The sequence below is a fragment of the Myripristis murdjan genome, chromosome 24, assembly GCF_902150065.1.
Source record: "Myripristis murdjan chromosome 24, fMyrMur1.1, whole genome shotgun sequence".
Classification (NCBI taxonomy): domain Eukaryota; kingdom Metazoa; phylum Chordata; class Actinopteri; order Holocentriformes; family Holocentridae; genus Myripristis; species Myripristis murdjan.
The window spans coordinates 11513958-11534967 of record NC_044003.1 but is presented as its reverse complement, the minus strand read 5'-3'; the positions used below and the strand labels follow the sequence as shown (position 1 = coordinate 11534967).

General features: G+C 41.2%; 1 protein-coding gene across 1 annotated transcript in view; it reads right to left on the bottom strand.

The window, feature by feature from the left end:
- The window catches only part of otofa (otoferlin a), a 91588-nt gene that overhangs the window by 40911 nt on the left and 29667 nt on the right, over positions 1-21010 (bottom strand). Inside the window, exons 4-5 of the mRNA XM_030047354.1 lie at positions 12451-12550; positions 9322-9521 (exon numbers count right to left, since the gene is read on the bottom strand). Coding sequence (XP_029903214.1) covers positions 9322-9521; positions 12451-12550 — 300 coding nt within the window. The remainder of the gene's footprint in view (positions 1-9321; positions 9522-12450; positions 12551-21010) is intronic.

The window sequence follows — 21010 nt, the reverse complement described above, 5'->3', positions numbered from 1 at the left end:
AGTGCGTCGCATAGCCGCTGCATTTGCCTCATCGCAGGTTTTATGGCAAAGTTAATCGATTCAGTAATTGGTTTTCCTTGCCTGTGATCTTGGGAGTGTTTGCTCATAACTTTACTCTCATTAGTGTCACATCATTAGAAGCGTATGCATATTTAATGGGCTCACACCAGACAAAAAAAAAGTCCTCAGAGCGTTCATGGCCTACATACGGCAAACAAAACATAAAAGAAATCTTTGACTCCCATATTACATTGTGTCTCCATGTGTGGGTTTTGTGTCTGTGTGTGTGTGTGTGTGTGTGTGAGAGAGAGAGAGCGAGAGCATGAAGTGAGGTAGGGAGCTCTGCAAAGACTGCAGACAGAAAGAAGAAAGAAGAAAGAAAGAAAAGGAGAAAGAACGAAAGGAGTTGGGAGACTGAAAATGCACAAAGAGATGCAGAGTATGAGGTTCTAGATAATTCATCAGATTTTCTATGAATTCTCATCACTTCTTAAATGTTAATCTTTCCCCTCTCCGAGCAGCACTCTTGCAATTTTTTACACTGTTGTTGCATCAAGCTTTGGGCAGCACAAAATCTCTGGACAATGCGCCTTCGCTCTTACCGTATCAAAAGGGTGTCAAGGGAAAAAATGTTTCTTTTTTATGCCCTGACCTTCTTGATGACGGGTAAATTCAAGGGATTACAGAGGCACTGCTTTGTATAATCCTATTAATAATCCACTGTAATGAGAATACTAACTCTTGTAAATCCTAAAATCAGCGTAAGTGGAGGATAGAGCTGTAACACAGTAGGATGAAACCAGATCAGGGTCAAATAGCAGTGGGAAATTATTAATTTTTTCACTGCTTGTGTTAGTAGGAAGAGTTCCCCCTAATACCAAAACAGAGAGGATATTTTCCCACGTATCCGCGGTGCAGTCAATATAGTTTCTGTGTGAGCTGGTGAGGTTTCCAGTCTGCCCTTAATGAGTACGAATTCAAGGTAGCGAGACACAGTCTGCCAGCATTCACTGGCAGGAAATAGCTCCCAGCAAACCTGTTCACCCCTCAGGGCTTTGAATAATGTTGGGCATCCATGTCATAGTTTTTGAAAAGTGCTGTTGCTGTTAATTTTTTTGCATGTAAATTTTTGACCAATACCCATCCCCATGCCCATCACCATTGTGTGGGGTGAAACCTCGCCAAATCACACAGAAACTATCCGGAAGGACTCACTGCATCAGGGGTAAGTGGGAAAATATATATTTATTTTTTTGTATTTTGGGTGAACTGCTCCTTTAACCCACTAAAGGATACCATCATCAGTTTGACTACAGGCAAACCCAGAAAGTATCCGGAAGTCAATTCTGCATACTTTTCAGCCACGATTTGCATTGTAAACTCCAGCCAACTGCTGTTTCACCCAGGTGGGATGTCTAACTCCTACTTGAGCTGAGTCTGGGACAAACATGTGGTTACTGTGGAAACCAGGATTTACCCCAAGAGGCAGATCTTCATATCATCATCGTCTGCTCCCACGTCAGGGCTTGTAGCAGGAAAAGAACAGAGGAGAACTTACTCGCTCGCTCAAAGTGCTCAAAATCACATGCTGTACTGTAATATCATGAAAAAAAAAAAAAGCACCACAACAAACCACGGCACAGCACAACGCAGGAGCTGACAAAAACAGAGCAGACCCTCGAGGGAATGCAGCTGCTTGAAAGGAAACAAAGGGATGTCAGGACTACAAAAGACAGTTTCCATCTGCGCTCAGCAAAAGGAGACAGGCAGGGAGACAGTTTGAGTGTTTCTCCAATATGACATATCCCCAGATTTTTTTTTTCAAAGATACAAAATGATAAATAACACAAAATCAAAACAACTGGCTTCTATAATTTAGGTCACAGGTTGTCAAGATGATAACATGAAGATATTATTTTGTAAGGGATATAACATTTTGGAAATCCATTCATAGCCAAACTCCAAACTGACATGCATCAGATAAAGTACTTGCAGCATGTCACCTTCTGTGGAAACAACAATGTTTTGATTCACTGAGAACATTTTTCACTGACTGACAGGCGCTTATGGTGTGTTTTTAAAACAACTAAAAGAATATGGCAGCAAATACAAGTTTTATGTGTATTATAAAGCTGTATATTGTCGCATTAATGTTTGATAACTAAAGTGATATTTGTATACCTGCAAATCTACTGGCTCATAAAATCATATTACCCAGGCGCAACCATACTTTACAATAATACCCTATACCATCTATGCAAATCGATGCATAGATACAAAATGTATGCAGTCTTTTGCAATTTCTGTGGCTGCCAACAGACATTTTTTGCCATGAGTGTGAACACTTCCAGAAGCAGATAGTGCTGCTGTGAGCTCCCAGTGATGACAATGAAGACTCCAGCTGTCATTAGGGTTGCAGTGTAAACACACAGAGATAAAGACTGCGGAGATAAAAGACCACAGAGCACCTGCAACACAGAGCTACATGACGCATCATCAGCGTGCTCATCATCAAAGAGCGTCTTTGAAGACACGATCGTCTCATACTGGCAGACAAATAAATCACGCTTAAGACCAGGAAAAAAAAAAATTAACACATGCTTGAGTAAATTATCCCTCCGACGGAAGCTTTGCTCGGGCTACTTTGTCTATTTTGAGTGTAAATTTGATGTTATGTAAATAGCCGGTGCATATTTAAGTGGCTGGAATGAACACAATCACTATTTTCATACATATGCATCAGTGGGGTGATGTTTACCAATTTATGGATTGTTTTCATCACATAAAAATCCTCTCTCGTTTTTCTCCTGGAGCACTGTTAAACTACGTTGGCACTGTAATATGTCGCTTCATCAGGTTTTCTTAGATGTGATGCTGTTACTTCTTAATTTCCTGCAGTTGATGTCCATGGATGAAGTGGAAACTGGAGGTGTAACGTCTGTCTGTTCATGTCTGGCACACTGCTCCTTTGCATGCAGTTTTCAGTGGATCTGTTTCGCTGGCAGTAAAAACATACTCTGGTGGTGATTTATTCATCGGGAGTGACAAAACGCCTGCACGCCTGCTCGCTGTGGTGTTGTGGGGTGCAGATCACACAAATGCTTTCGGGGTGGCACCATAAATTATCCCGTAGGCCCAGGAAAGATCCAGAGCCAGGAATACCCCTTTTCCTCTGGGGCCAAAGACGGAGACGGCGCCAAACTGTGAACCGTTCTGAGTTTCCACAGTAAAAATGCTGGTGCTTGGCTGTGGTTATCAGCTCCGGGGCTGATTTAGATGGCCCCCCAAAAACTATAGCTGCTCTGGAGCCAAGGAAGGAAGAAGGGGATGTTGTTGTTGTTGACAGTAGTTTAACTGCCTAAAAGCTGGGAAGTCCATAAAGTAAATTGAAGGTGGCGCTTGAGGAAATCAGAGTTGAGCTAAAGAAAGTTGGTATTGTTTTTACAGGAGGTCAAATGGGCCAAATAATGAACAAATTGAAAAAAAAAATCAATCATGGAGGTGACTAATGGCACATTTCTGTACACTTGGACTTTGTTACTGTTATTTATGTTGGTCACACTTTATTTTCAGTGCCCAGTATCAACATAGTATCAACTTTGTGTCAGATGCTTAACTTCATATCAACCTGTCCGCTGTAAAAACCAATTGTATCAGCTCTATTTGGGCTTTGGTTAAATTCAAAGTTGATATTAAGTTGATAGTTTATTTCACTTAAAAACGAGCGGTGATATGATCCCAGATTGATAAATCAGACGGGCAGACCATGCCCATCCCTTAATGACATTATGTATGATGCGCTCTAGTTTAAAACATACACCCTCCTAAATTATGCTGCCATGTCACAATTCACTGCCGGTAGAAAGAAGGATTCAGCATGCAGACTTTTCTTCTTACATCTACTTTGACATTTGCACGGGGTTGTGGGGGGTGCAAATTATCTGGATATTGCAGCAGGTTGTAAGGAGTATTATGTTGAATATGTTGAATATCAAATTGTTATTTCTGTATATCCTCAGTGGCCACTTTATTAGGTCCACCTGTACAATCTAATGCAGTTCAGGTCAACAGCTCTGCCATGAATTCTACCTTTTTAAGAAAGTTTTTAATGTTCAGTTTTTGTTAACATTGTGGGGAATGTGTAAATTTAATTCTGTGTTTATTATTGAGGCTGTAGTTTGCACAGGTCTTGTACTGGACTACATTATATTGAGAGGTGTTTCTAATTTTTTGTCCCGCCTATTTATATACAATGAGGGGGACAGAATACTGTAAACACCTCTCAGTAAAATGCAGTCCAGCACAACAGCAGCTCTAACTATGAGCCCAGTGCCAAACATAGAAGTGAATGATCACCTCTATTACTGTGACAGCATGACAACCTGAGCATTATAGGCAGCAGGAAAGTAAACTTTATGGCACAACAGTTGTGTTGTATTATTGTGCAGGTGGCCCTAATGAAGAGGTCACTGAGTGCATATTGTTGTAATATTATTGCAGGACTAATACACATATTTTTGCTTTGTTATTTATTTATTTATTGTTTGCAGTTTTCTACTGCACATATTTTTATATTTATGATTTTCCCTTTCTTTTTCTCAAAATTTCACTTATGCTTATATATTTTTCATTACTCGAAAATTTGAGCTGCAACAGACCCAGTTTCCCCTCAGGGACCAATAAAGCATTTCTGATTCTGATTCTGATAAGGCTAAAAAAACATAATGTTGGAATGAAAGCTACACATTCTCTAATGTCTGTACATGGAATAACTGAGTAAATGTGACTCTGACTATATTTGAAATGAAACACATTTTTTTTTTTAACTTTTGCCTTTTTAGTTGTACTTAATAAAAATTCTGCAAGGTAACAGGGCCTCTACTTCTGTAAGATGTTTAAGTATGTTTCCATGCCTAAAAAAAATAAATAAATAAAAATAAGCAATACAGGGATGCACTGGATGGTTCCCTAAAGAACACCCACACCCGTAATCATGACAGTGTTTGTTCACCTTACAAGCCACAGATGCAAAAGGTGCAGACGAGGGGGAGAAGAGAGGAGGAAAGAGAGGAGGAAAGGGGTCGCTGAGGGACGGCCGACTCCGGGTGAGAACGGTGAGTTTCATTTTATCACATGGAGGAAGAGGAACCTATAGGTCTTGCGAGACCACCTACATTTTATTGCAGTCGTGTTGCACAAATAATGTACACACACTCACACACACATGCATAGACAACACACAAGTTTCTGACTCAATGCCCGATGAAAACTGAAGTGAGTATAAAACTGAGCTATAACCAGTACCCATGACCTTTATGCTATAGGTGATGTAACAGTAATAGACAGCGTACCGAGAGCAGGCAGCGCTTCTGTTTCGCCCTCAGCCTCATACTCAGGAGAAGGAGCTGCATCTCTGGTTGGGCTCATTGTGGAGGAGGACATGAACCACTCTCAGGATAGTGAGCCCATGCCATGAAAGATTTCACCCACCTAATTAAATGCAAGCTCTCTGCCTCTCGAGTGTTTCAGGAATGCAATACATCTATTATCATTAAGTCTCAATCAAGCTTTTATAAGGGCTGAGAGAGATCTTTGGGCGGCTGATTGCAATCCTCTGGAAAATCTCCAGTCGATGTGCTAGCTTGCACACACACACGCTCACATAGTCTCTAGGTGCTTTCTTCAACCTTGCAAGGCATCTAGCCCCCAGCTATACATCATCTCACAGAGCATGATTAGTTTTCAATTAGCAAAACAGGTTGTGAATGACAAACTGAATAGGATATATGCATAGCTCTGCTCCGGGTGAAGATATATGGTGTGAAGTGGGATAATTCGCTGTTCTACCATGGTAAAATGCCATTATGAATAATGTGGAAACTATCTCAATTAATGTCGGTAACAATGCCTTGGAGGGACATACTGTAGAAATTCATCTCAGCGAATCGCTCACATTGGTGTGTAAGCTGGAGAGAAATAATACACTGATGAAGCGAAGTTGCTGTGAAATACTGAGCCTGCTTAAAGAGGGAGAGTATGTTAATCATGCAAAAAACACTGGCAAATAGCCACACACAGTTATAAGTCCACTGCAAAAAAATCCCAGTTTTAATAAGTCATTTAGTCTTGCATTTTGTATTCAAAATCTTGTTTTTCTTATAACAATTGAAAAAATTTGCCAGTGGGATTACATAATCCCACTTGTTTCCAATACAGATTCTTCTTTTTACACAAGACAGGTCATCCCACCAGTATATAGAAAATGATTTCAATGGTTTCAGGAGTCTGGAAAAAAGTTGACCAGGATTTTTTTCACCTGTTACAAGAAAAATAAGATTTTAAGACTGAATATGAGACAAAATGACTTGTGAAGATAGTGTTTTTTTTGTTTGTTTGTTTTTGTTTTTTGTAGCCACACACAAAGACGGGATCAGAAAAGACAGGAATCAAACAGCGACCCACAGGAAATATACCTGGAGGCTAAACTGTTCATGACATCTTCCTCCTCCTCCTCCTCCTCCTCCTCTCTCTCCACTGCCTCCTCTTGCCTGGAGGAATGGGACGGTCATCCCGGAGCAGTTATTATCATTGACATATTCATGCCTCATCTCCACAGTAAGGACAAGTTAGAATTAGCACTGTCTGCCGCGCCACTGAGAGCATCACAGTTCAGCACACAACCAAAGACCAGCGAAAAAACTTTAAATCCAAAAACCTCTCAGCCAGCGCCGAATGGAGCAGCTGGTTTGTCAGGATATTAAAGTTTGGGATGAGAAGTGGCAGGGCTATTAAAAAGTTTTCCACAAGGCCATAAATCTGCCCACCGCGGGTGTAGTGATGAATAGAGGTGGATCTGCTGGCCGGCCCGAAGGCTGTCCTCCGCCGCGCCTGCCAGTTTTCCATCAGTGTTTTTTTTTTTTCAGGAACACGTTTGGCTTTTCTTCCGAGACAAAAGCCCTAAGGCATCCCTTCTGAGCTCTGACTGACAGCTCTTTGTTACCGCGGCAACGGGATGACAGGCGCCCTCGTCAAAGCACCAAGGACGAAGGGCTTGAGTGGCTGTGATGAGGTGAAGAATTGCAGACATCTAGTCCCCATACAGTGGTTTGATATCCAGTGTGTGTGTTTGTCTCTCTGTCTGTGTGTGTGTGTGTGTGTGTGTGTGCGTGTGTGTAGGTGAGTGGGTGCATAGTTGCTAAGTTGGTTGAAGGGAGTGTTAAGACTATATACACTGAGTATATTTGTGGTGCACTGATTATAGTTTTGAGCCTCAGTTTAGTTTGCTGTCAACCTTCACGTCTCTTTTTTAAAAGTCTTTCCCAGCAGTACTGTCTTTTTCTCTGACATTTTGCTTTTCTTTGCTCTGCTCAAAAGTCCTAATAGATGTTATGTAACATCTGTGGGATGCACTGAAACTTCCATTAACCAACTTTTCTTGTTTTTCAAGGGTTTCTTCAAGTCTCACATCCATAGACCCTGATCAGGCTTTGAGGCAATTCATTTTCAGCATTAAATTTCAGCAAACAAAATCAAAACCATGCATACGCAGGCGTTCACACACATACACAGGCTCACACACACACACACACACAGAGACACACACACACACACACACACACATTCATGCACACATGCACTCTAATGATGGATTTAGGGCACTGGCTGAGTACACAGTCTCAGTGGAAATCAATACCGCCCGCAGATCATACTTCATATTATTCAGCAAAAACACAACATGCTTCCACAGTGGGGGGTCCCGCTATCAGTGCAAAGGACAACCTAAGGGGCAAAAGCTCTTTTCATGTAATACTTATTTCAGGCTAAATCTATATAGACCTCTTACAGGGTGGCCATACATCACTAGAGAAGAGAGGAATCCATACTGCTGCTTTTTTAATTTCCTTATTTGGAGTTGAAAGGCCACAGCATGCGGTTATTTATGCGTTAAGAAAGCCTCACTCTCCTACGGCCCACAAAACCAATAAGAAAACCAATAAGAAACCTTTTTGTGTGCTTTTGAAAATCGAACACGTTTCTGTCCATCGCAGAAAAGTCGATTCTTTGGAACTGTGGATTTCATCTCACAACATGAGATGGTGATGACAAAGGTGAACAGGACAGTGAAGACGGTGCCATCAGGTTGTGCTGTTTTACAAGCCGACTGCCATGACTGTTATGTGCCCAGGTCTGCACATGCTGTATGCTGCTCTTCTCATTAACATTAAACACTCCTTGTTGAGATGTGTCTCATGCAGACTGAGACAGCCAGGTGAATATTCAGCATTCACACTGAGGATTTAGGGCGTAGTTTTTCTTGTACACGTCTATTCAAAACCTTGATTTTGTTCTTCCCTGACAGTCACACAAACACAGCTGATATTTATTTGACACACTACTCGAGTGAATGTCAGTGTCAAATACATTCTCCTTGGTGGGTTTGTTCATGGCCATGAAGTGCATTTCCAGGCTGTGGGTCCCTGAACCCCGTGTCCAGCCGTGTTACTCCATGCTACATGTTACACGCCACTCCACATTACATGCGTCCTCTCCACACTTGTGACAGGTGCAGGATGAGGCCTCTTCCATGAGCAAATGTCATTGTCAAACTCAATACATTTAAATGATGTCTTGGTGCCCTGGTGGAGATGTTTTACTTGGATGATCCCCTTAAACACTTGAGCGAATAAAGAGAAGGAGACATCCTGTTTTTGTAGAGCTGTGTGTGTTTGTCGGCACTTTGCTTTGAACAGAAGTTATTCAAGGTCCATTCCACAATGTTGCAAAGACTAATTCAGCTTTTTGCAACGAAACAATTCATATCCTGATGGCTAACATCAGAATTTGTTAATATTCGTGCATGTTTTATATCAGGACACTGACAAGAGGACTGGACATACTGAAGTATGTAAGGAAAGAAGGGCACTAATGGATTTATCTGAGGTGTCAAAGTTACTGCATAATGGTTATGTAAATGTCAGCATGGCTTCACTTTACACAGTGATGAATAACACTTGAATCAAGCTCTGAATGGGGCAAAATGTGAATAAACTATATGCATAGTTGTATGTTGTTTCACATTTATTTATATATGTGTTTGTGTGTGTGTTTAATGTAATTTTCCATATGTTTGGTTGCTGTATTCATTTTGCTTTCCTTATCATCAGTGTGGATAATTAATTACTCCTAATCTACATCCTGTTCTCTCCTGCTGGGGCGATAAACCCATTTCCAGTATCATTAAAGTTTGATCCAATGCTATGTAATGTAATCTAGACAAGGTCATGGATACTGTATATTGAATGGCTTAAATGTGTCACTCACTTCCTGAACGTCGGTATGGATCCATGTAAGGATCGTCCGGGCGAGGTCCCCGAACCGTGGCTCTGTCCCGACAGTAAGCTGTCTGTCTCGAACGCAAACGTCCCGTCGCGGTCGTCGGGCACATCCAGGAACTCCCCGTCACTCCACACCCCCATCGTTCCATCCATCGTCTGGTATTTGATCTCTATGGAAACGCTGGTCTGGAACGAGATGGGAGATCAATGACAACGAGCTTATAGCATCGACAAACAGTTAACAAACTCTGATCCGTCAAACCGGTCTTCCATGGCAGTCGGGATGCCAGAGTTTTTAGCCTGAGAGCATTCGGAGGATCAAAAGCAGCATGTGTGGGCTTTTCTCCTCACCTGCAACATTTCACCACCTCTGAGATCTCATTATTTCTCCTCTCAGCTGCTGGTGATGTTTCCATTAAGACTCCCTCAAAAACAATTTAACTGAGTTTATGGCAAATCCACCTTGATAACTCCCAAACCATCAAAATTCAAAGCGCAATGCGGATCATTGAAGTATACTCTTATTTTTATGTTTATTTGCAAAAATGAGAATGCACTACGGTATTTCAACTCGATCGACAACACTAATTTACTCCCTCAGCTATTATTTACTGAAAAGTGTCTCAAGATAACTTTTCTTCATATAGGCACTTTAAAAAATAGATGCAATTGGTGTTGGCTCGGGTATATACTGTATATGTGTGTATGCATTGCTGTTTGTGTCTTTAATACTGTATTTTTTGTTGTTGTTTTGTTTTGTTTTTGCAGCTGCAACCAAATTGCCCCCTGAGGGAAAGGAATAGAAACTGGACTAAACTAGCAAAACTGAACTAAACTAGAAAAATATATTCTGTCACACCTTCTCGCCTCTGTCCTTCTCCGACTTGGGCATCAACACACACAAAAACAAAATGTAACACCTTAATGGCCGTGGCGCTGTGACAGGGAATTTATTTTAGCAACGACCAAACCTGTGTTGAAAAGGTCCAGTGAAATCAAAGAACAGCCGGCACCTTAGGCTTAAAATGTTACAATGTCTGCTTGATTATATTGAGAAAATACCTTTCGATCTGGGCTACACACCTTGACACGATTATGAATCATTTTTTGCCGCTTGGTGCATGGGGAGGGGAATTGTGTTGACAGTAACTGCTTATTTTCATCCAAGCCAGAAGCCCAGGTGACACCGCAGTTTGTCTTCGGTGTCTTCTGGGGAGCACAGTGCTCGGACAAATATAATCCTCCTGACAATGACTTGATATTTATTACGCAGCGGCCAATTTATTGCACTGACAAAGACAGATGAGGAGAAAATATACGCGGGGCTCTTGCTCTCCCCCCCGTCTGTCTCTCTTTATCTATCTCGCTCTTCCTTACTCAACATCGCAAGGCAATTTTTGTGGACCCCAAGGAGCGAGATAAGTTACTATAGCAACCACACCAGTGCAGAGTTGCAACTAAAAGTGTTGCTGTCTGGTGAAATTGGGTTGAGTTTCACCGGTCCCTTGGTAAGACGTTCAGAGGAATGTACAGAGCTCAAAAATCCTCATATATTAATGTGCCTGTGTGTATATTTGTGTGTATGTGCATGTACACAGATGCATGTTTCAGTATTATAAGGGAAAAAGCCACCAGACAATGGCTCTAGAGGGACAGAAAATACATGTGACTGTGAGTGTGTGTGCGTCTACGTCAGTGCTTTGATGCGTATTCATAGGACGTCTTTGTGCATGTGTACATCAGCGGGTGTGTGTACATGTGTGTGAGCCCAAGGCCTCCCTCGTGCTGCGTGGTATCATTCCCATAACATCACATCAGCACTTCCAGCTCCTCTAACAGCATTCTTCACCCCAGGGTGCTTTAAAGCCTCATACAAATGCCTTTTTCTTTCACACATCCTATTGTGCCGCCCTCGTTTCCACACGCTGCACGCCCACAAAGCGCCGTATCCACGACTTATACGACCCATGATGACACAGAACTAGTGCAATATCTATCAGACAAACATTCTTTACAATTTCACCGCGCCCTATTTGGCCTGTGAAGAATTTTTGCATTGCTGATGAGACTGTGGGTTTTTTAATCGGTCCTTGGTGGTCTGCACTCCTGAAATATCTGCTGTAGTAACCTTTAGAGACTGACGGCTGATGGCTTTTAAGGAATTGATAGGGCTTATATTAAAGGTCCAGTCATGTACACATCTTGATCCTGCATATTTTAAAAACCTTAACTGGTTGACGGTGGAAAAAAGGATCATTTATACCAAGATACTGCTCATTTACAAAATTGAGCAGACCAATGTTTTGGGCAAAATACCCTTTTTCTGAGTTATTCAGACTGAGACAAGATGTTGGATACCATTTTCACCTCTGTTTGTGCGGTGGTTTGGTTCCCATGGTTGGCATCTCATGTTAGCTTAGCATAAAGACTTGAAGTCTATGGGAATCATTAGCCTAGCTCTGTCAAAGTGAAAAAAATAAACCTTACAGCAACTGTCTTAGTTACACAAGGTGTGTTTGAAATAAACCTCTTGGAAGACTTTGCAGGGTTGTAATCTTGAACCTTCAGGTCACAAGCCCATCTCTTTGGCTTTCCTCAGATGGCAGGCAAATCGGATTTGTTTCTCAAATCACATCTTTCGTTCTTTGCAACTGATCAGATCGATCGATTTGCGTGTCCTGACATAACCAGTCTATCTGTTAGTTGCTATGGTAACGACATAGGCATCAGTAACCACATATGCTGGTGAGGTGGTCACGTGAGAAATGTACAGATGCCTCCCCCCAAAGTGCCAGCAGACAGTTTGTTTCAGAGTCTGTTGTTCTTTGTGTTGTCCTCCATGCCGCTCTGTGAGGAGCAGCGTGGATTCTGCTCTGATGCACCTCTGTCACTCTGGATTTGACGCAAAAGACACTTTGAAATCCTATTTGAGCAGCCAGAGCTTCCAGACTGAGACCCATTACATGTGGCTTAGATCCAATTTGTAAAAACCGCATTTCATGTGGTTTTTGGCTGTCCAGGCTTTCTGAAACCACCCTGGATACAATCTGGCTGAGCCGAAAAACAGATTTGGGCTGGCGGTCAGAGCGAGGCCCGTAACCCTGTTCAGCCTTACCTTTATGGAGGTGTTGTTGTCGTCGATGAGCGTATCCGTCAGCTCCAGGTTTCCCTCCTCAGCCACCTTCTGCAGCACCATGCGGAAAGTGCCCACCAGCCTGCAGAAAAACAGCAGCAGAGCAAAACAATCCTGAACAGAAATCGATGGAATCCAATCAACCAGCGGTGTTTTTGTGCCTTTTCTCCACTTCTGCCTGTCCTCTCTCTCTCCTTCATGTCAAACTGAAGTCTCTTTCTATCCTTGCCACCTTAGCACAGCTCAATATTTATCTGGTAACACAGAGAAATACTAAAAATAAAAAAAAACCTTGTAATACCCATACAGTACAGTGCAATGTTTTTTTTTTTATTCACCGAATGTGTGTGTTCTGCACCACTTCCTCTACTTTCGAAGTTGTGTGTCATTGAGTTGTGTGTTGTGACAGACAGTGTCACTTGCTCACTGCAGTATGTCTGACCTAAAAGCAACTGAAAGAAAGAAACTGTACTTAGCACACACACACACACACAGTTGCACTACGGGTCAATCTCCCTTTTCACCCTCCTCTCCCCTTTCGTCTTTATGTCATGCACAGTGAAGAAATGTGTGCTCCTTCCTGCTGATCCAATTTTTTGCCAAAACAATCGTCTCTTCCATTCTGTTTGTAGTCCAACAGATGAAAAAAAACAACAGGATGCCACATTGCTCCACAGGCTCCAGTGTTTAATATGCACTCGCAGCACAATGCACAGTCATATCTACAACAAAACAATCCTCGCAATCCTCCCCTAAACATTAGCAGCTACATTATATAGTTTGTTGTAGCCTATCAATCCAGTGGAGTTTGTTTCATAACCTGCTGCAGTAAATGTCAGTAAGAAAGCATTTGAGAGTCAATTTAGCTGAGTGTCTCGATGTTGCGCCGTTGGCTAAATTCACACCATGTGGTGCTCTAAGCAAGGAAAAACAGATACTAAGAATGATGTGCAAATCACCTCCTACAGTCCAAGTGTGCAAATACTCCTGGTGTAACTTATTTTCCAAATCCATCTGCATATTGCAGTATCAGGCAGAAATTTCCAACTTGTTCCCCTAAACTCTTATCACTGCCCAAAGGGAGAGGAACTACATGGATAACAACCCTCACACCACCGAGCACGCTGACTTAAAAGCTTGTTTTCCCCCCTTGCTTCTTGAAGTTGGTCTTATTTGGATTTGGATTTAAAAAAAAAAAAAAAAAAAATCTTAAAATGTACTCTCAGTTGTTTTTAATTCAAAGTAATGCCAAAGCCTGCAGAGGCTCGCTGTGCAATACTTGAAATCAGTGGACTGCAGGCTGATGACAGAACAGCAAACAGAACTTGTCAGCCTAATTTAGCTTTTCTAAACACTTATATGTGCTGTTAAGTGGCTGTTTCACAAGTCTCAGATTACTTACCCCAATATAAATGAATGAATGATTCAGAAAATAGTTATTCAGGCTTCAGGCTTTCAGGTTTAATCAGAGATTAGTGATAATCATCTTGACTAGAACAAGAATTACAGTAAGTGACGCTTGATTTAAACTGAGCTGGAGCTGCAGCTGATTTACACATAAATTTAAATAATTTATGTGAACAAAGATCACAGTAGTAGTAGTTTGTTAACCGAAAGCAAACAAACAAAAGCAATCAAAACAATCATAAATGTCTGTTTTGACCATAAAAACAGCAGCAAAACACAAAAAAGTCCAAAGCTTTGTGTGTGCTGTTAAATGGGAATTAAAAATGCATTGTTGCCTTTGGCTCTTACAGACAAACAAACATCATGACACTGTTGACCAGCTCTGCTGTGTTAGCAAACAGACAAAACAACTCCTTTTTCATCATCCAGCTAAAAAAAAATGCTGCTCTTTTGAAAGTTAAACCACCGTACCTATCAGTTTAAACTTAACTCCAAGTGAATTGTAAAAAACAAAAAGCACAGTGCACTATGCAAAACTGCAGAGCCTCAACTGAGGTGAGGAACCCTTCGACTAACAAAAACGTGGAATGAACACATAATTTAATGGTTGATTCTACATGATTCGTATCACTTGCCTGATTCACTGACAGATGAAGTGGCTTATTCCATGTTTTTTTGACAGCTGAGCCTAAACCTCACTTCAACTGAGCCTCAGCAAATTTGCACTGTGCACCTTTGAGGTACAAGCAAAACAGAGATAGGTTGTATGGAACAGCCCTGAGAATTGAAACTTTCCACCCAAACGAAGAACTGCAACTGCAAATGAGCTGGGAAACAGCAAAGACAACCAATAGGGGCACTTGTTGTCGAGTTCAGAAAGAAAAAAATCAATTCAATTCAATTCAATTCAATTGTATTTATTTGTATAGCCCAGAATCACAAATTACAAATTTGTCCCAAAGGGCTTGACAGAAAAATACAACATCCTCTGTCCTTAGACCCTCACATCGGATGAGGGTCAACTCCCTAAAAAACCCCTTTAACAGGGAGAAAATAGGAAGAAATCTCAGGGGAGCAACAGAGGAGGGATCCCTCCCCAGGATGGACAGATGTGCAATAGATGTTGTAAACACAGAAAACAAACAACAAAAGATATGTGGATAGATAGGTGGCGGATGAGGGATTCATGTTTTTATACTGTTTGCCTAAAACATTAGCCCCTCTCACACATGCACTGAACTCAACTTATTACTGTCGTTAGCCAGAGGAGCTGTGGGAATATCCACATCAGTTATTCTGCATATTATCGTCTCAGGTCCCTAATACCACATCTACAAAACGTGTGAATGGAGCAGGAAATAGTCTGGAGCAGGCACAGTGAGTGAACGGGCGTGTTGATGACGTTTGATGTCTCCTCTGCACATCGACGAGTTTCCACGTGGCTTCGTCACGCTGCTGCTGGATGCAGATCCAGAGCTGCAGCTTTCTTTCTCCGGCGGGATCTTCTTGCATGGAGAGTAGATGCTTTGTACTCTCTTCTAATGCTTCTGCTATGATTTAAAATGCCTGCTTGCTCTACCCAGGTGCCACCCCTCAACCTAAACCATACAGAGTATTTGCTTTGGTGTGAATGCATCAGACATGGACCTGATTCTGATTCTCCGCTCGTGGTGCAGAGTCGATGTGTTAAAGTGGCTATAGAGGCGCTCTGAACTCTGAGAAAATTGCGGAATGTGCCTTTAAAGTTAATCCTTGTTAGTGCAACCCACCATTATGAGCTGAAAAAACAAACAAACTGTGATCAACTTCAAATTCAGTTCACATTAAAATAATCCAGAATATGCAACTTGAATTAAGCCAGCAGCTACCTTCAGACCATTTCCTCCATTAAAGTCACAGCTGGAGGATGAAATGTTGAATGTTGAATGTAAAGGTTAGCAGTGTTTTTCCTTTTTCCCTTAGCTTTTGGAGTGGGAGCCTTCCGGTGTTGTTGTTTTGTATGTAGAGTCTGTATTTCTGTACCACCCAAGGATCCTTCATAGAAAAAAAGCATTGGGAAGAAACCCAGTACAGTCCTCTTTCAACCACCCAATTAGAGGTGGTGAATAATTTAGCGATTTTCCCCCCAAACAGTGTATTGCTCGCAGAGTAATCAGTCACTCACACAGAGCGAGCAGGTTGGTCACGACCATATGTCCGGTGTGACAGTCACCAACCCACTTATTTACAGACAGATACAAACACCCCCCCTCAGATGATGATAATTCAGACTACAGGATGTTATGTGTGGGATACACTCCATCCCCATACCATAAATACAAAGCACAAACTGTAAAAAATGTCTAAATTAAGTCATTTAGTCTCATATTCAGTGGTAAAAATCTTGTCCTTCATAAAACAAATTCAAATATCGGATAGTCCCACTTGTTTCCAGTGCAGTTTCACTCTTTTGAGGAATTTATTTATGTATTTTTCTGGAAATACATCTAAATATGTTGAAGCAAGGCATAATAAGGCAGATCAGCACAACATTGCCAATCAAATGACAGTTTATTCAATAAAATTCTGGAAACAAGTCAAACTGCATTGGAAATAACTGAGATCATCTCATCACATGGGCAGATTTTTTTTCCCAGTTGTTTAAAGCAACAACAACAACAACAACAACAACAACACAATTTTAAGGCTGAATGACTTGTTAAGATGCAGTAAACAAAAACGGAAACAGAACAGATGGACAATCACCAGGCTGGATATGAGTCCGCAGGGAGAGGAGCAACAATTATGAAACAACTGATGACCCTAAAAGAGCAAGAAATCAATAGCCTTACCACCTGGTACACACACACACACACACACACACACACACACACACACACACACACACACACGGAAACAATACAAATCCTTGGGGAACAGGGCTAATGATGTGAGCTGCCTAACAGGACTTATGGTTTATGGGGACTTAGAGCTTTATGGGGAGTGACAAGCAGAGGAGTTTTCACCAAGAGGATGCTGGGATCATCAGTGTCACTCACACACATGCACCTCCATGCACACACACACACACGCACACTCACATATGCCTTTGCACGACACACACATACACATGCACACCCCGAATTATTCAACTTCCTTACCAATAACCAAAAGTGGCTCTCTTGGCAAATTTATAAGCAGAGAATAATAGCGAAGTCATTTGGCCCTTATCAGCCAATACAGAGAGAAAACACTGTTCATCACACAAGCCCCTATTACTCCTCCCCTCCCTCTGCTAATTTATCTTTCTGTCCTCCCCTAAATATTTTTTCTTTCTTTTGAACCAGTGGTGATAAATGCAATCTGCAGAGGAGACTGAGTCCAAATTAGTCAAGAGAGATATAAAACTCAATAATGAGGTGGATTTCCATCGCCAGAACTTTGCTGCACAGTTAGGGAAAGTATCTGTTCCCCCTCAGGCGCTGACAGATGCTTTTTCTGTGAAGGTGGATTCACAGACTCCCCGTGGAAAAACTTCATACCGCCGCTGCTCAAATTTACTGGTTTGATGTAATTCGCAAGAAAAAGAAAGTCTTAGTAGAGATATTTACCATTTTTGTTTTTGTGCAAGAACTTTTCTCTGGATTTTAGCAGAAACTTTTGCAGGTTGAGCAATATTGCTGACACACTGCAAAAAAAAAAATCTCCATTTACCCAAATCATTTAGTCACATATTAGTGTTAAAATCTTGCATTTTGTCAAACAAGTGAAAAAAATCTCTCAGTGAGACGAAATAATCCCACTTCAGTACCAATCTACTGTTTCCATCATTTAATTGAATCTAGTGTTATTTTATTAATACAAGAGGGCTGCATTATTCTGCCTTGTTTCATATTTTACAAGTATAAATATCCATGTTGATACTTGTGCACAGAAAAATCCTGAAACAAGTGAAACTACATCTGAAACAAGCGGGATTATCTCATCCCGTTGACAGATTTTTTTTTTTCACTTCTTTTAAGAAAAAACAAGATTTTTAACACTGAATATGAGATTTCTTGCAGTGCGCTTGTTTCTAAACCAGCTTCAGTTGTTTCAGGATTTTTTTTCTCTGGGAAAAATAAATATGTTGAGACAGAACGAGGTAGAATAAGGCAGCTCAGCCAACTAGAATGAAGAAAATGACAAAATGAAAATTCTGATCGGCATTGGAAACAAGTGGGATTATCTCTTCCCACTGGCAGAATTTTTTTCCTTTGTTTACAGAAAAACACTGAATATGACACAAAATGACAAGATGGTGAATTTTTTCATGGTAATATCACCCAAACGACACACTCCACTATCTCTCGTTTGACAGAAAATGGTAACCATTATAATCCCTTATCCACCATCCAATATGCTGTCAATGTGCCATACTGCTGCTCAAATTTACTGGTTTAATGGGATTCACAACTAAACATGTGGGATATTGACAGTTTTTTTTTTTTTTTTTATAATTTCTTTGGATTTAAGCAGAAACTTTGGGAGTTGTAGGCAACATTGCCGACATTACAGTTCGACTCTCTCCTTTTCCCAGAGAATAGGGGTCGATATGTCCAGGGCTGTTTAGAAAAGCAAATGGTTAGTCGGCCCCTTTCAGCTATTGTACCGTGTGTACTACTGCTGAATAATTGAGCTGAGCCTATCATGTTCTAGCTCACTTTTTAGCACTTCAAAAGGTAGCATTCATTATTGATTGAACTTCTGCAAACAATTTACTTTCATCTGCTCCATAATTCAGAGCTCCCTTCCCTTTCAATTCGTATTATTTTTCGAGGGAAGCCTAGGGTTTATTTCACAAATCGAGGCATGACTGTGAGGAAGGAAGTCGAGGGCTCGAGCGAACCTGTGCGGGGAAGGCGAGACTTTGAAATGCAACGTTTTGAAACAGGGCTGTCTGTTCTCAGAGGCGAGCTAATCCACTAAAGCTGATAGTAATTCAGCTGGAGAGGAGTGTGAAATGGAAACGTTACAGCCGACAAGTGTGTGATTTGGCTTTGATTGGCAGAGAGAAGGCTTTCGGTTGTGCCCTGCCACCCATTGATAATGAAGTATGACCCCACCTGCACGCTCACACACACACACACACACACACACACACACACACACACACACACACACACACATACACTTACACATCTACACGCATCCACACTTTTCAAATACATTATTTGGATGCAGTTACATAAGGTTCAGTTATTACAAGTTTCCACATTGCTCAAGGACTTTACAAAACTCACCTCATTGTTTCTGCAATCACAAGACTGTGAAACAAAACAAAACACACACACACACACACACACATGCACACACACATACAGTGAATGTGAATCTGTGTAACTGTATGAATGTGAATCAGGGCGGGCTAGAAAAGAGCAAGCACACTCAATTGACTTTCTCTGGAGCAAGCCTAAGCAAAAGCTAGAATAAAAAAACTGTAATTAATATTATTCACTTCATTTAACTTAAAAAAATTGCATCTCTAACTTTTGTGTCAAAATAGACCTCTGATGGAAAAGGCGGAAATATGGAGGAGCGAATTACTGGAAAGACTTAATCCGAATTATATAAGAAAATGCCGGATGTGTTGGGGTGAATCTGCATCACTGAATAATTCAGTGTCTCTAATTTGGCCTCTTAGCTCAGCCATGCTGATTTAGAGGCCACACACACACACACACACACACACACACACACACACACACACACGCACACACACACACACACACACACACAAAGGCTTCAGGATAAAAGGAAGAAAACAGTAAAAAGACATTAGAGGGCCTTGATTGGGGTTTTATCCAAATGTGATAAAAAATTAAAAAAAAACATCAGTAAAATATGTTTGGTAAACTCAATACAAACCAGTATTTTCTGTGCAGAAGATGCAGTGTTGTCGGTGCACAGAGTAATGGCCCAAACACATATAGAGGAGAAGAGCCAAGAAATGAGAAATGAAATGACAGGGGTTATGTTATATTCACCCCATTCTGTCTGTTTGTTTGTCAGCTCGTGTGTTAGCAGGATATCTCAAAAAGTTACGAATGGATTCCTAAAAAACTTTGTGGAAAGGTTTGTCACGGGCTGATCAACTTGTCATGTTGATTGGTCAAAAAGGGGTGTGGTGATGGTCGTGGCCTAACATAAAAAGGTGCATCACTCCAGTGACACAAATCCTCCCTAAATCAACCACACACACAGCAGTTTAATGTTTGAATTTCTTAAAACATTGCCTTCAATTAAAAACATGACAAGTAACATTTGTCAAGTCTGGTTTGGCCAACTATGTCACATGGAAATGGAGGATCTTGAGACTTTACTTGACTTTACTGAGTGTTATCTTTCTAGTTTGAAGTTGTGTTTGACATGAACATGAAGGAATGTTTATTGTTGTCATTTGGTCAGTTATGCCACTTTCTCAGCCAAACTGACAATATCAGCTCAGCAATGGATGAATGAAAGTTTCCGGGAAGAATCAAAAACTTGACAGCAGCAGAAGAGAAAGTATAGCAGCTCTGAGGTATTTCCTTATTGATCCTGCAGCGGGAAATCCCTTCATCTCCAAAGCACCCCCAAGTGGCATAAAGAGCAATGAGACCATTTCACACACAGCGTGTTATTCATAAACAAACTCTAAATAACACACACCAATGCTAAAGAAAAAATGTCTACGAATGCATTTCTTTCCTTCCCATGTTTCAGAAATGAGGAGGCTGAGACGACACTAAACGGAAACTGGGTTGATCTATATCAGCTTGCATGGTTAGTAATTATGAAGCTAGGCTGGTGTGATTTTTTTTTTTTTTTGAATGAGTACAAATGGAGATGTACAAAGTCTCAGCCAAATCGCCCCCCTGCTGGGCCTCTGTGCCAAATCCTGAGGCTAAATGAGAACAAGTCGATCTGTTTTACTGTAAAGATAAATACAAAGTGAAGGAAAGAGGAAAATGAAAGGAAACAAAAACGCTCAGGAAGGGGATGGATCTGATTTTTTTGTGCTGCAGTCAGAGTGGAGAGTGGAGGCAAAGACAGAGGAGGCTTCGTCTGAGCTCTCCACATGAATTATAAACAGTCCTGTCTCACTGTAGTGGGAAGCCGGTGCAGTAAAACCTAA